At 41.9% G+C, this 14,960-nt stretch overlaps 1 protein-coding gene and 1 pseudogene across 4 annotated transcripts in view; both read right to left on the bottom strand.

The window, feature by feature from the left end:
- Positions 1 to 1,511: 1,511 nt before the first annotated feature.
- Positions 1,512 to 1,858, bottom strand: LOC111533366 (annotated as a pseudogene).
- Positions 1,859 to 13,422: 11,564 nt separating this feature from the next.
- PLS3 (plastin 3) overlaps positions 13,423 to 14,960 on the bottom strand; it is a 90,056-nt gene continuing 88,518 nt past the window's right edge. For all 4 annotated transcript variants that reach the window (XM_023202989.2, XM_023202990.2, XM_023202992.2 and 1 more), the window contains one exon: positions 13,423 to 14,666. In XM_023202989.2, coding sequence (XP_023058757.1) covers positions 14,534 to 14,666 — 133 coding nt within the window. In that variant the 3' untranslated portion in view covers positions 13,423 to 14,533. The remainder of the gene's footprint in view (positions 14,667 to 14,960) is intronic.

Raw genomic sequence — 14,960 nt, forward strand, 5'->3', positions numbered from 1 at the left:
CTGGATTTTTCCCGCTTTTTCTATCAGTTGGTCTTTTTTTTTTTGTTTGAGACCAAGTCTCACTCTGATGCCCAGGCTAGAGTGCAATGGTGTGATCTTGGCTCACTGCAACTTCTGCCTCCCGGGTTCAAGCAATTCTCGTGCCCCTCCCGAGTAGCCGGGACTACAGACATGAGCTGTCATGCCTGGCTCTTTTTTTTTTTTTTTTTTGTATTTTTAGTAGAGACAGATGTTTCACCATGTTCGCCAGGCTGGTCTCAAACTCCTGACCTCAGGTGATCTGCCCGCCTTGGCCTCCCAAAGTGCTGGGATTACAGGCGTGAGCCACCACGCCTGGCTCGTTTTATATTTTGAATACTAATCCTTTGGAGTTTATTTGAAAATATATCCTTTCAGTTTTTGCCTTGTCCTGTTACTATTTCCATAATGTCTTTTGAAGAAGAGAAGATGCAAATACAGACAAAAATGTAAATTTTAGTATTTACAGCTTATGAATTTTGTGTATTGTTTAAGAAATCTTTCTCTTAATTAAATATCCAATGTTAGCAAGATATTCTCCTGCATATTTATTTTTTTTACCAGAAAGTAAACACCAATTTTATTAATATAATAGCAACAGAAGGACTTCCAATTTCTCAGAAGGAAAATAACATGAAACCAGCACCACCTGGTAAGTGTTACAAGATTAAATGTCCACATTTGTTGATCTGATAACTTCCCACCACACACCGAAGGTTTTTCAAGTACAACTTCCACCAGAGCTGCTGCAAGAACACTTTTTTTTGTTTTGTTTTGTTTTGTTTTGTTTTGTTTTTTGTTTTTTTTGAGGCGGAGTCTCACTCTGTCCCCTGGACTGGAGTGCAGTGGCCGGATCTCAGCTCACTGCAAGCTCCGCCTCCCGGATTTAGGCCATTCTCCTGCCTCAGCCTCCCGAGTAGCTGGGACTACAGGCGCCCGCCACCTCGCCCGGCTAGTTTTTGTGTTTTTAGTAGAGACGGGGTTTCACCGTGTTAGCCAGGATGGTCTCGATCTCCTGACCTCGTGATCCACCTGTCTCAGCCTCCCAAAGTGCTGGGATTACAGGCTTGAGCCACCGCGCCCGGCCTAGAACACGTTTTTCACTGGGCATAGCTTCACAGTCAGCTCCTCAAGCAGAAGACTGAAATATTGTCTCTTTTTAGAAGATATTGTTTTAGGGCGAACATATCAATATGGAGAACAGAGCTTTGCTTCTCAAGTTCAAAAGAAACCATGAATGAATCTATCAATTTTTCTCTGATAATAATGTACCAGAGTGTTCTGTGGGGAATTCTTTTCCATCCCTATCACATATCTGGGTGAAGAGAAAGGAAGGAGTGGCAAGGTGCTGGCACACTAGCAGGCACTTCTGGTGATACTCTGGGTTCCGCTCCCTTTCTGCTGCTAGTAGTAGCCGTCTTTTTTGCCAGCTGTAGCAGCTTGATGTGGAGGAGGAAGGGGCCAACCAACAATCACCTCTTACCACCCGCCAATCACCTCTTCTTGATGTCATATTTTTTGCGTTCATAGAAGAGGTCTTAGAGATCCCAAATTGGCAATCTTTGGGCAGACATCTCTATCCTTCTCCTGGATGGTGAGCTCCTTACAATAATAGGCATCCCTGGATGGTGAGCTCCTTACAATAATAGGCATCAGAGACCCCAGGGCCTCCACAGATCATGCAATGCCCCTGGTAAGATCTATACTTACATTCATCACCTATGCACATCAGGGTGCAAGGATGCACCTATAGGAGTCACAAATCACACACTTGCCATCACATTTTTCACATAGCAGCCTGCTTGTAGCAAATTATCAAATCCAGATGATGTTTATCCATAGCTCCCATATCTCCCATATATTTAAGTAAATTTATAATTTTGCCTTTTAGATATTAACCTTTTTCTTTTTCCTTTTCTTTTTTTTTTGAGACGGAGTCTTGCTCTGTCGTCCATGCTGGAGTGAAATGGCATAATCTAGGCTAACTGCAACTGCCGCCTCCCGGATTCAAGCAATTCTCCTGCCTCAGCCTCCCAAGTAGCTGGGATTACAGGTATGCACCACCACGCCCGGCTAATTTTTGTATTTTTAGTAGAGACGGGGTTTCACCATGTTGGCCAGGCTGGTCTCAAACTCCTGACCTTGTGATCTGCCCACCTCAGCCTCCCAAAATGCAGGGTTTACAGGCGTGAGCCACCACACCTGGCCGTTTTTTTTGTAGTAGACAAATAACTAGAAATGCGAGACAGGGTCTCATTCTGTCACCCAGGTTGGAGTGCAGTAGCATGATCTCAGCTCACTGCAACCTCCACCTCTTGGGCTCAGGTGACCCTCCTGCCTCAGCCTCCAGAGTAGGTAGAACTCTAGGCTGGCGCCACCTTGCCCAGCTAATTTTTGTATTTTTAGTAGAGACAGAGTCTCGCCATGTTGCCCAGGCTGTTCTCAAACTCTTGGGCTCAATCGATCCTCCCACTTCAACCTCCCAAATTGTTGGGACTGCAGGCTTGAGCCACCACTCCCAGACTTTCCCATCATCATGTGTCAAGAAATCAAGCATTTCCTAAGCACCAGCTGATAACAGCTGCTAGGTAGGCTTATCACACTTCTATGGATTTGGCTAATAAAGAGACAATGAGCCCTAAAAGATTCAGACAATGTGTTAGTTATACAGACTGCAAAAACAATCAGCATGGTCTTAGCTCTGTGCAACCCCAGTTCCACAGGAAAATATTGAACCAGAGCGCCAAGCAACAGACAAAAGAAGTGGTAGGTCACTATGTTGCTCAAGAGCCAACTTTAGAATGCAACTAAGTGGTCTTATGGACTTCCACTGTACCTTAAAAGAGATTAAGGTGGAAAATCCCATGCTTCATTGAAACGAGAAAATTGAATGAAAAACTGCTCATAGCAGCCTCCCACAAGATAGGGCGTCTCTCAAAAGGTAAGGAGAGAGAACAGAAATATCCTTGTGACAGCTTTTTAGAAGACTCTATCTTTCCATGTTCTAGGCAAGTTTTGGGTCAGAATGTGGTTGCACGTTGCATATAAGGTCTATGAGGAGATGTGCAAGATCTCTAGGATTCCACAGCAGAGCGATTCCTCTAAACCATTAACTGCTGCATTTCGAACTTCAGCCAATACTTAGTCTGACCACTCTGGTCATGTTATACTTCACATCACTTTTTATAATAAAAAGTGTTTCTGCAGTAGGTTTGCCAATATTGTTTAGAATTTTTACAAGTATAAGTCTGATTACCCTGTAATTCTTTTCTAATACTTTCCTTTTCTGGTTTTGTTAACAAGGTTACATGTTAGCCTGATGAAATGAGGTGTGGACTTTCACCTGTCTTTCCAGACTTTGAAACTTTGAAAGATTTCGTTAAAGATGAGATTAATTAATTAATTAAGAGACGGAATTTTGCTCTTGTTGCCTAGGCTGGACTGTAATGGTGCAATCTTGGTTCACTGCAACCTCTGCCTCCCAGGTTCAAGTGACTCTCCTGCCTCAGCCTATTGAGTAGCTGGGATTACAGACATGCGCCACCTGGCCCAGCTAATTTTGTATTTTTAGTAGAAATGGAGTTTCACTATGTTGGTTAGGCTGGTCTCGAACTCCTGACCTCAGGTGATCTACCTGCCTTGGCCTCCCAAAGTGCTGGGATTAGAGGTGTGAACCACGACGCCCGGCGTGAGAATTATTATTGTTTTTTTTTTTTTTTTTTTTTTTTGGGGCGGAGTCTCGCTCTGTTGCCCGGACTGGAGTGCAGTGGCCGGATCTCAGCTCACTGCAAGCTCCGCCTCCCGGGTTTACGCCATTCTCCTGCCTCAGCCTCCCGAGTAGCTGGCACTACAGGCGCCCGCCACCTCGCCCGGCTAGTTTTTTTTGTATTTTTAGTAGAGACGGGGTTTCACCGTGTTAGCCAGGATGGTCTCGATCTCCTGACCTCGTGATCCACCCGTCTCGGCCTCCCAAAGTGCTGGGATTACAGGCTTGAGCCACCGCACCCGGCCTTTATTATTGTTTTTTGAATGGCAAAATTCAATAGTAGAATCATATGGTCGCCATGTTTTTCTTTGTTGGAAGATTTTTAATACAAATGAAAATTTTGAGTTATGAAACTGTTCACATTTTTTATTACTTATTGAGTCTTTTACACTATATTGCATTTCTAGTTATTTGTCTACTTCATTCAAATTTGCAATTTTATCATGGTTTTTTTTTTTTTTTTTTTTTTTTTTTTTTTTGGAGACAGAGTGTTGCTCTGTTATCCAGGCTGGAATGCAGTGGCGTGATCTCGGCTCACTACAACCTCCGCTTCCTGGGTTCAAGCGATTCTCCTGCCTCAGCCTCCCAAGTTGCTGGTATTACAGATGTGTGCCACCATACCTGGCTAATTTTTGTACTTTTTGTAGAGACTGGGTTTTGCCATGTTGATCAGGCTGGTCTCAAACTCCCGACTTCAAGCCATCTGCCTGCCTCCGCCTCCCAAAGTGCTCGGATTACAGGTGTGAGCCACCGTGCCCAGCCTATCAAGAGTTTTTCATAATATCTTTTTATTACCAGTTATCTGCATATCTACTTTTAAAAATTTTTTAACTTCAATTAATTTTATTTTTGAGACAAAGTCTTCCTCTGTTGCCCAGGCTGCAGTGCAGTACAGTGATCTTGGCTTATGGTAACCTCTGCCTTCTATTCTCAAATGATCCTCCCACCTCCACCTCCTGAATAGCTGAACTACAGGCCTATGCCACTACATTAGGCTAATTTTTCCACATCTTTTGTAGAGATGAGGTATATTTCCCAGGCTGGTCTCAAACTCCTGGACTCAAGCAATCCTCCCACTTTGGCGTCCCCAAAGTAGTGAATTACAGGCGTGAGCCACCATGTCCAGCCTTTTTTATTTTTAATGTTTTTCATTCTTTTTCTCTTCTTTCGTGATCAATCTTGCTAAAGTTTACACATTTCATTAAGGTTTTCAACGAGCCAAATTTTGGTTTATTCATCTGCTTTATCATGTGTTTCCTATTTTATTATTTTCTGCTTTATTATTTCCCTCCTTTGCAGTTATGATTTTTTAACCTAAAAAAATGGATGCTAGGCCGGGTGCGGTGGCTCAGGCCTGTAATCCCAGCACTTAGGGAGGCCGAGGTGGGTGGATCACGAGGTCAGGAGATTGAGACCATCCTGGCTAACACGGTGAAACCCCATCTCTACTAAAAAATAGAAAAAATTAGCCGGGCGAGGTGGCGGGCGCCTGTAGTCCCAGCTACTCGGGAGGCTGAGGCAGGAGAATGGCATGAACCCGGGAGGTGGAGCTTGCAGTGAGCTGAGATCGCGCCACTGCTCTCCAGCCTGGGCGACAGAGCGAGACTCTGTCTCCAAAAACAAGCAAACAAACAAACAAACAAAAGGATGCTTAGCTCATTAGTATTCAGCCTTTCTTCTCTCATATGAACTTAATGGTCACTGGGCACCCACAATTTCTGATACATGCTCTATGATTGTTCACATAGGGAAAAATACCTAATTATAGTGGATCCAAGAGAGATTGAGAGTAGAGGAAATGGAAATAGAAAGTAGAGACTAATTTCAAGCCAGGTGAGGTGGCTCACACCTGTAATCCCAGCACTTTAGGAGGCCAAAGTGGGCGAATCTCTAGAGGTCAGGAGTTCGAGACCAGCCTGGCCAACATGGTGAAACTCCGTGTCTACTAAAACAAATACAAAAATTAGCCTGGTGTGCTGGTATGCACCTGTAATCCCAGCCACCCTGGGAGGCTGAGGCAGGAGAATCTCTTGAACCTGAGAGGTGGAGGTTGTAGTGAGCCGAGATCATGCCACACTGCACTCCAGCCTGGGTGACAGAGTGAGACTCTGTCTCAATAAATAAATAAATAAATAAATAAATAAATAAAGACATTTTTGAAGTTTTTATGGAAGGGAGAGTAGAGAAAAGTGGCAGTAGCTGGAGAATAGTGTGTGATCAAGGGAGAATGATCAGCCAAATCCATTAAATATTAATGAGATGCAAACCATTCAAGTCACACATATATTCTTACAGAATTAGCAGACATTCTGCTTAAAATAAATGAGAGACCTTTGTGCGTATTTAAGTTATTGGCCATTTGGTTCCTCACACCATATCGTGATTGCATTTCTTTTTTTTTTTTTTTTTTTTTTTTTTGAGGCGGAATCTTGCTCTGTGGCCCGGACTGGAGTGCAGTGGCCCGATCTCAGCTCACTGCAAGCTCCGCCTCCCGGGTTTACGCCATTCTCCTGCCTCAGCCTCCCGAGTAGCTGAGACTACAGGCGGCCGCCACCTCGCCCAGCTAGTTTTTGTATTTTTAGTAGAGACGGGGTTTCACCGTGTTAGCCAGGATGGTCTCGATCTCCTGACCTCGTGATCCGCCCGTCTCGGCCTCCCAAAGTGCTGGGATTACAGGCTTGAGCCACCGTGCCCGGCCTTCGTGATTGCATTTCATCCTCCAACTCCAATTCAAGGTACAGGCAACAACAGTGTAAATGCAGAGTTAGTGTGAGCATGTGAGTTTTGTATATCTCTTACTAAAAAAAGTAGTTCAAAATCACTGGCATCTTATTTAGACAGTCAAAATTGTGTGCGTGTGTGTGTGTGTAAACAATGTGTGCAATGTGTGCTTGTATATTTGTGGGTACACAATTTGGGAATGGCATTGAGTAGTAAGAAACCGGGCTAGACAGGAATCAGATCACAAAGTCACTTACTAAGAAGGTTAAATTTTATCAAGTATGTGACATTTCTTAGTGTGAGAGGTAAGATTCTAGTCTAGACTCTTTATTTATTTATTTATTTATTTATTTTTTATTTATTTATTTTCTAGTCTAGACTCTTGATAAGCTCACCAAGGTCTAGTAGCAAGTAAGACTCAACTCACGGTACCTTGTAAAAGGAGTCCCGGAAAAGGAAATAAAGGTTTTCTCAGATGAAGTAAACCTCAGAGAATTTTTTACCAGAAGACCTATTATTAAACAATGGCTAACAGGCGAAAGGGAGTTTTCCAAAGAGAAAGGAAACTATAACCTAAAGATGCTGAGACCCCAGGAAGAAAGAAAGAAAAATAGAATGGTTATGATAGAGGTAAGGTCAGGCGCGGTGGCTCAAGCCTGTAATCCCAGCACTTTGGGAGGCCGAGACGGGCGGATCACGAGGTCAGGAGATCGAGACCATCCTGGCTAACCCGGTGAAACCCCGTCTCTACTAAAAAATACAAAAAAAAAAAAAAAAACTAGCCGGGCGACGTGGCGGGCGCCTGTAGTCCCAGCTACTCGGGAGGCTGAGGCAGGAGAATGGCGTGAACCCGGGAGGCGGAGCTTGCAGTGAGCTGAGATCGGTCCACTGCACTCCAGCCCCGGGCGACAGAGAGAGACTCTGTCTCAAAAAAAAGAAAAAAAAAAAAAAAGAGGTAAATATAATAAACTAAGCTTCTCTTCATGCTTTTTAAAGGTACTATTTGAGAGTTGAAGCCAGATTCATATCATCTAACACGGTGCTCAATGTATGTACAGAAACTGCTTAAAACATTTATATTTATTTAACAGGTAGAGAAAGTCAAGTGATCTAAATGAAAGTGAGGTACTTCACTTGAGGTGCTAAAATGTTGCTTAGTAATGCACTGTGATATGGTACATATGTATACACTAACACCTGGAGCAAGTCCTTAAAAAATAAGACATATTTGGCCGGACGAGGTAGCTCACACCTGTAATCCCAGCACTTTGCAAGGCTAAGGCAGGAGGATTGCTTGAGCCCAGGAGTTAGAGACCAGCATGGGCAACATGTCAAAACCTCGTTTCTACCCAAACAAACAAACAACAAAAACAAAACCAATTAGCTGGATGTGGTGGTATGTGCCTGTAGTCCTAGCTACTCAGGAGGCTGAGAGGGGAGGATCGCTTGAGCTTGGGAGAAGGTTGAGTTTGCAGTGGTGCCATGATAGTGCCACTGCTCTCCAGCCTGAGTGACAGAGCAAGACTGTCTCAAAAAATAAAAATAAAAAGAGAACTATATTCAAGAACACTACTGACATATCAAAATGGAATTTTAAAAACGTTCAAGTGACTCACCAAAAAGTAAGAGGCAGGGAACAGAAGGACAAAAAGTGGAACAAGCAAACATAAACTAAATAATAAAATGGTACACTTATGCCTTAACATATCAATAATTACTTTCAAAGTAAATAATGTCTAACTATTAATAATTAAGGCTGGGTGCAGTGGCTCACAGCCAGGCGTGGTGGCTCACACCTGTAATCTCAGCACTTTGGGAGGCTGAGGCGGGTGGATCACCTGAGGTCAGGAGTTTGAGACCAGCCTGGCCAACATGGTGAAACCCCATCTCTACTAAAAATACAAAAATTACCTGGGCGTGGTGGCAGGCACCTGTAATCCCAGCTACTTGGGAGGCTGAGGCAGGAGAATCACTTGAAGCTGGGAGGCAGAGGTTGCGGTCAGCCGAGATTGCACCACTTCACTCCAGCCTGGGAGACAAAGCGAGACTCCATCTCAAAAAAAAAAAAAAAAAAAGAAAGAAAAGGAATGGCTGGGTGCAGTGGCTCACGCCTGTAATCCCAGCACTTTGGGAGGCTGAGGTGGGTGGATCACCTGAGGTCAGGAGTTCGAGACCAGCCCGGCCAACATGGTAAAAACCTCATCTCTAGTAAAAATACAAAATTAGCCGGGCATGGTGGTGCATACCTGTAATCTCAGTTACTCAGGAGACTGAGGCGGGAGAATCGCTTGAACCTGGGAGGTGGAGGTTGCAGTGAGCTGAGCTCACGCCACTGCTCTCCAGCCTGGGCGGCAAGAGTGAAACTCCGTCTCAAAACAAACAAACAAACAAAAAGCAAGCAAACAAAAAATTAAAACACAGATAAAAACACATGACCCAACTATGTGAAATCTACATGAAACTCACTTCAAGAATAATGAATGCAGGTCGAAAATAAAAGAATAGAAAGTGACAATTATGTAAACATTAAAAAGCAGGAATGGCTAGGCTATATTAATATCACATAAAGTGGAATACAGAGCAAAGAAAATTACTAGGAACTAGGAGTGACATTATGTAATCAGAAAAAGATCAATTAGCCAAAAAGAAATGGTGACCCTAAATGCGTAAGCACCAAACAACACAGTCTCAAAATACATAAAAACTGAGCAGGGTGTGGCCAGGTACGGGGGCTCATGCCTATAATCCCAGCACTTTGGGAGTCCGAGGCTGGCTGAGGTCAGGAGTTCGAGACCAGCCTGGCCAACATGGTGAAACTCTGTATCTACTGAAAAAAAAAAAAAATTAGTTGGGAGTGGTGGTGGGCACCTGTAATCGCAACTACTGAGAAGGCTGAGGCAGGAGAATTGCTTGAACCCAGAGACCGCGGTTGCCATGAGCCAATGCCATTGCACTCCAGCCTGGACAACACAGTGAGACTCTGTCTCAAAAAACAAAACAAAACAAAACAAAACAAAAAAACTGATCTGGCTGAAAGGAGAAATAGATAATTCTGTATGAGTAGTTTATTGAGGTTAGTGGCTTTTTTTTTTTGTTTTTTTTTTTTTTTTGAGACAGAGTCTGGCTCTGTCGCCCAGGCTGGAGTGCGGTGGCCAGATCTCAGCTCACTGCAAGCTCCGCCTCCCTGGTTCACGCCATTCTCCTGCCTCCGCCTCCCAAGTAGCTGGGACTACAGGCGCCCACCACGTCGCCCGGCTAGTTTTTTTTTTTGTATTCTTTAGTAGAGACGGGGTTTCACCGTATTAGCCAGGGTGGTCTCGATCTCCTGACCTTGTGATCCACCCGTCTCGGCCTCCCAAAGTCCTAGGATTACAGGCTTGAGCCACCGCGCCCGGCCGGTTAGTGGCTTTTTATGGTTGTCTTGGACAGATGCTACAAAAAAAGAGAGCAAAACACATTCAAAGCAGAAAGACGGAAATTATAAAGATAAAACCATACATCAATAAAATAGAAAACCAAAAACAACAAAGAAACAAAAAGTTAGTTCTTAAAAAAAAGTAATGAAATTGATAAACTTCTAGTAAGACTGACAAAGATTAAAAAGAGAGAAGACATAAATCACCACTATGAGGAATCAAACTGAAGATATCATTACATATGCTGCAACCATTAAAAAGATAATTAAGGAAATACTACAAAAACTTTATGTTCACAAATTCAGCAACATGGAAGAAGTGAACAAATTCCTCAAAATTCAAAAGCCACCCAAAACACAATCAAGATTAAATAGATAATCTGAATAGCCCCATAACCATTAAAGAAATATCTCCAGAGTTGGACAGTTTTACTGGAGACTTGCACCAAACATTTAAATAAAAATTAAAGTCATTCTGAGCTTAGATACAAAAATCCTCAATAAAATATTAGCAAATAAAATTCAACAATATATAAGAATTATACACTGTGACCAAGTGGGATTTATTCAGGCATGCAAGGTTTGTTCAACCTTTGGAAACTAATCAATGTAATTCGCTGTATCAATAGGGTAAAGAAGAAAACCTTAAGATGATATAAATTGATGAAGAAAAAGCATTTGATAAAATCTACCCACCCATTCATGACAAAAATTAAAAAATCAATCTCTCTTGTCTGAATAGGCATCCTCATCTGTATTTATCCAGAACCTCGCTCACTGTCATGTGCACTACATATTGCAATCTGGAAACTTACTGTATTGAAATTCTGTCAGTTCATGGTTCCTGAAGACTGATGTCCTTTCCCAAACACTGGTTACTGCAGCAGCATTTTAAATGTGTAAGTGAAGAAAAAAGGCCACTAAGGCCGAAGATTTTTTAAGAACCATTGTGCAAATCGTTATGTTAAACTATCTAAGCTTTGCTGTAATACTGTTTTCTCTTCAATATGTGATAGTACAGGAAAGATGTTAAATGAAGGGGGGTAGTATTGCAGGAGAGCATTTTAAATGGCAGAAGTAAAAAGTTATAATATTTATAATTTTGATGGGTTTAAGCTTATTTTTGTAGGGAAGATTTTTCCTCCCTAAAATTGTTTCTAGAATGGCAAAATTGTTTCCATTATTAAAAATTGAAGTTATTAAAAAAAATCAATCAGCATATTAGGATAGAGGGGAATATCATCTTTATTTTCTTTAAGAGACAGAGTCTTGCAGCCAAGCTTAGGGTGCAGTGGTTTGATCACAGCTCACTGCAGCCTTGATCAACTGAGCTAAGTGATTCTTCTGCCTCAGTTTCCCAAGTAGCTGGGACTACAGGCATGCACCACCATGCTCAGCTAATTTTTTTTTTTCCGAAATGGAGTTTAGCTCTTTTGCCCAGGCTGGAGTGCAGTGGCACGATCTCGGCTCACTTCAACTTCTGTCCCCTGGGTTCAAGTGATTCTCCTGCCTAAGCCTCTCAAGTAGCTGGGATTATAGGTGTCCACTACCATGACTGGCTAATTTTTGTATTTTTAGTAGAGATGGGGTTTCACCATGTTGCCCAGGCTGGTCTCAAACTCCTGACCTCAGGTGATCCACCCACCTTGGTCTCCCAAAGTGTTGGGATTACAGGCTTGAGTCACTGCACCCAGCCCCATGCTTAGCTAACTTTATTATAGAGACGGAGTCTCCCTGTGTTGCCCAAGCTGGTCTCTAACTCCTGACCTCAAGCAATCCTCCCACTTCAGCCTCCCAAAGTGCTGAGGTTACAGGTATGTGGGGAAGAGATGGGGGATTCACCATGTTGGTAGAGATAGGGATTCACCATGTTGCCCAGGCTGATCTTGAGCTCCTGAGCTCAGGCAATCCACCCTACCTCAGCCTTCCAAATTGCTGGGATTACAGTTATGAGCCACCGCGCCCGGCAGAATTCTTATGTATTGCTAATTTTGGTCTACATTCTTACTTGTTGCAATTAGTTTTTGGAGGATAAAAAATCATGTGTCAGGCCCACTGCTTTATATGAACACTTAACTACCCCATCATACACTTCTACAGGCTGTGGGCCCTGTACAGTGAACCACACAAGAAATCAACTTCTTTTTTGAAGAAAGGGCCACATGGAATATATCTTTCCTATCTTGTTTTTTTTTTTTTTTTTTTTTGAGACGGAGTCTTGCTCTGTCACCCAGGCTGGAGTGCTGTGGCCGGATCTCAGCTCACTGCAAGCTCCGCCTCCCGGGTTCACGCCATTCTCCTGCCTCAGCCTCCCGGGTAGCTAGGACTACAGGCGCCGCCACCTCGCCCGGCTAGTTTTTTGTAGTTTTTAGTAGAGACGGGGTTTCACCGTGTTCGCCAGCATGGTCTCGATCTCCTGACCTCGTGATCTGCCCGTCTCGGCCTCCCAAAGTGCTGGGATTACAGGCTTGAGCCACTGTGCCCGGCCCCTATCTTGTTAAAGAGGCACTTCAAGGCGTTAGGGCTTATAGAGAAGAACCTTTGTACTTTGACGAAGACGAACGTGAATGAGTATGGCAGGTTCAAGGCGTAAGACAGGTCTTAAGATGTAATTGTCCTTACTTCATCAGTTACCCTAGTATGTTTGCAGATTTGTCTTTTTTTCACTCATAAATTCTATTTTTATGTTAAAAGAATCTATAATCTGAGACTGAACTCACTTTTTTAGTTATCTATATTTTGATCTTTTTTATTATACATATATATTTGCAAAAGTAGAGTTGTCAAATGTATCCCTTTTTTATTTTATGTCTTTGGAATTCAGGTGATATTTAAAAAGGTCTTTCCATCTCTCAGATTTTAAATGCAAAATATTATATAGTATCACTACGTAACCAAATCCTCAGTAGACTACACCTTATATTACTCATTCACACAAAAGCTTAAAAGGGCACTGATTGTCAACAAGAGATGATTTTGCCACCTAGGAGACATTTGGTTATCTCTGGAGACAATTTTGGTCACCGCTGGAGACAATTTTGGTCAACATGACTGGGAATGTGCTGACATCTAGTGGGCAGAGGCCAGTAATACTGCTAAACCTCCTACAATGCACAGGGTAGCCCCTTCCCCTGACCCCAACGAAGAATTATCCAGCCAAAAATGTCATATATGGATGAGGTTGTGAAGATCTCCCATGAACCATTTCTCCTCTGTGACTGTTCAGATCCCCACTGTTTCAGGATATGTATATCACAGAACATTGAAAAGATTGAAGGAGGTGGAAAAGAAAAAAAAGCAGGAACTGGATAAAGAAATTTTGGTAAATTGGAGAAAACCCTTTTACTTCATTTGTAGTGTCCTTAATTCAGTACCTCTAATTCCGCTCCCAAAACTCAAATTTAACAAACACCATTTTATAGAATACATCAGAAAAACGAAAAGAAAAAATCCTGACAAACATTGTCATACTTCCTAAGAGACAAAAGCATGAAGAAACTGATTATTATGTAAATGCCTTTATTTGAATTACTACATTGCTACCAGATTACATCACTTTTCAGAGTTAGAGTAACATAATACCTTGGAAACTATAGCAAACAGCTTGACAAAGCAAGAGTACATTAATTCCTACATATATATGTTTATTTTTAGTGACCACAGTTCTTTGTTTTAGGTGTAAAATTAAAAAATATATTGTACACTTAGCATTCTCAGCCTACTAAATCCCGTCTAAGTTCTGAGCACATTCTCTCCTCAACAGTATCATATTCAACAGCATTTTAAATTTAGAGAGAGAGTCTGATGATACAGGCTTTAAAACAAATAAGCATGTATTGAACCAAGTGATTTAAGACAAAATATTTCAATTGTTTACAGCTTGGGTATGAGAGGGAAGATGCAAATTTAAGGTACATTTTTCTTCTAGCTACGATGTATGTTTTACTTACTTGAAGACCCCTTAAAAAAAGTAGCAAAATCAGCAGTCTTGTTTAATGTAATCAAAATATTCTTAAATGTACAAAAAAGGATCCTGTAGAAAGAATACTGTAAAAAGATACTGATCTTAAGAATAAAAGAATAAGAAAAGCTTCTATTACATTCTGCACAGCCAGTTACTTCGGCAGATTTTCAGTACTACAAAGATAAGCAAAGGATACTCATATCCAAATACCCTCTGACCATAGTTCTCGAATAAGAACTAGCATACTGGATGGAAAGCAAAATTACTGTCTAATAATATTCATATCCCATCATCTAAGCGAGTCCCAAGAGAGGGACATTCTAAGAGGGCAAAAGATAACAGAGCGAGAAATAACATACAGCAATGGGAAATGTCAAGGGCAGCATTCTAGGAAGAGAGAGTAAAATGTTTTGGCTATGAGCACATTTCAGGCGTGCCTGACAAATCCAACTCTGACTATGGGAAAGAGGAGTTGTTTTTATTAAACCCTTTCCCCTGAGGGCTCTCATGATGAGCTAGTCCTGTTAATCAAAATGAAAAGTCCTTTGAATGGCCAAGAGTTCCTTAAGCCATAAGCATTTCACCTGGAAATAGCTGACCTGCGAATCATGCACCTGGGAGCAAGGCTGTTTTATTCAGATTGGTTATTTTACACTCTCTTCATTCCCCTGCCCATCAAACATGCAAACACAGTCATGACCATCTTGGGCTTTACTTCCACAAGGTCTTCAGGGAGAGCATATACTCTGGCTCCAATCCTTCTAGCCATTGACACTGCATACCTATTTTAGGGGGAAAAAAATTAGGATGAAATTCTTGTCAGTTAAGGACACCACGTAAGACATCTATTTCCTCATATATAATTATTATGCTGGGATGCAAAAATTCCATATTGATAGTTCCAATTAGAACAGTTTTGTTTTTTGTTTTCTTTTGATTTTGGTTTTGATTTCACTTTGAAGTTATAGTAGGTTTTTAAGCTCTATTATTTGGGGCCAATAATATTTATTCACTCTTTTTCTCCAATGTGAGGTGAGAATTAAGCTTGAAGCACCAACTTTATATAAATATATATA

The sequence above is a fragment of the Piliocolobus tephrosceles genome, chromosome 12, assembly GCF_002776525.5.
Source record: "Piliocolobus tephrosceles isolate RC106 chromosome 12, ASM277652v3, whole genome shotgun sequence".
Lineage (NCBI taxonomy): Eukaryota > Metazoa > Chordata > Mammalia > Primates > Cercopithecidae > Piliocolobus > Piliocolobus tephrosceles.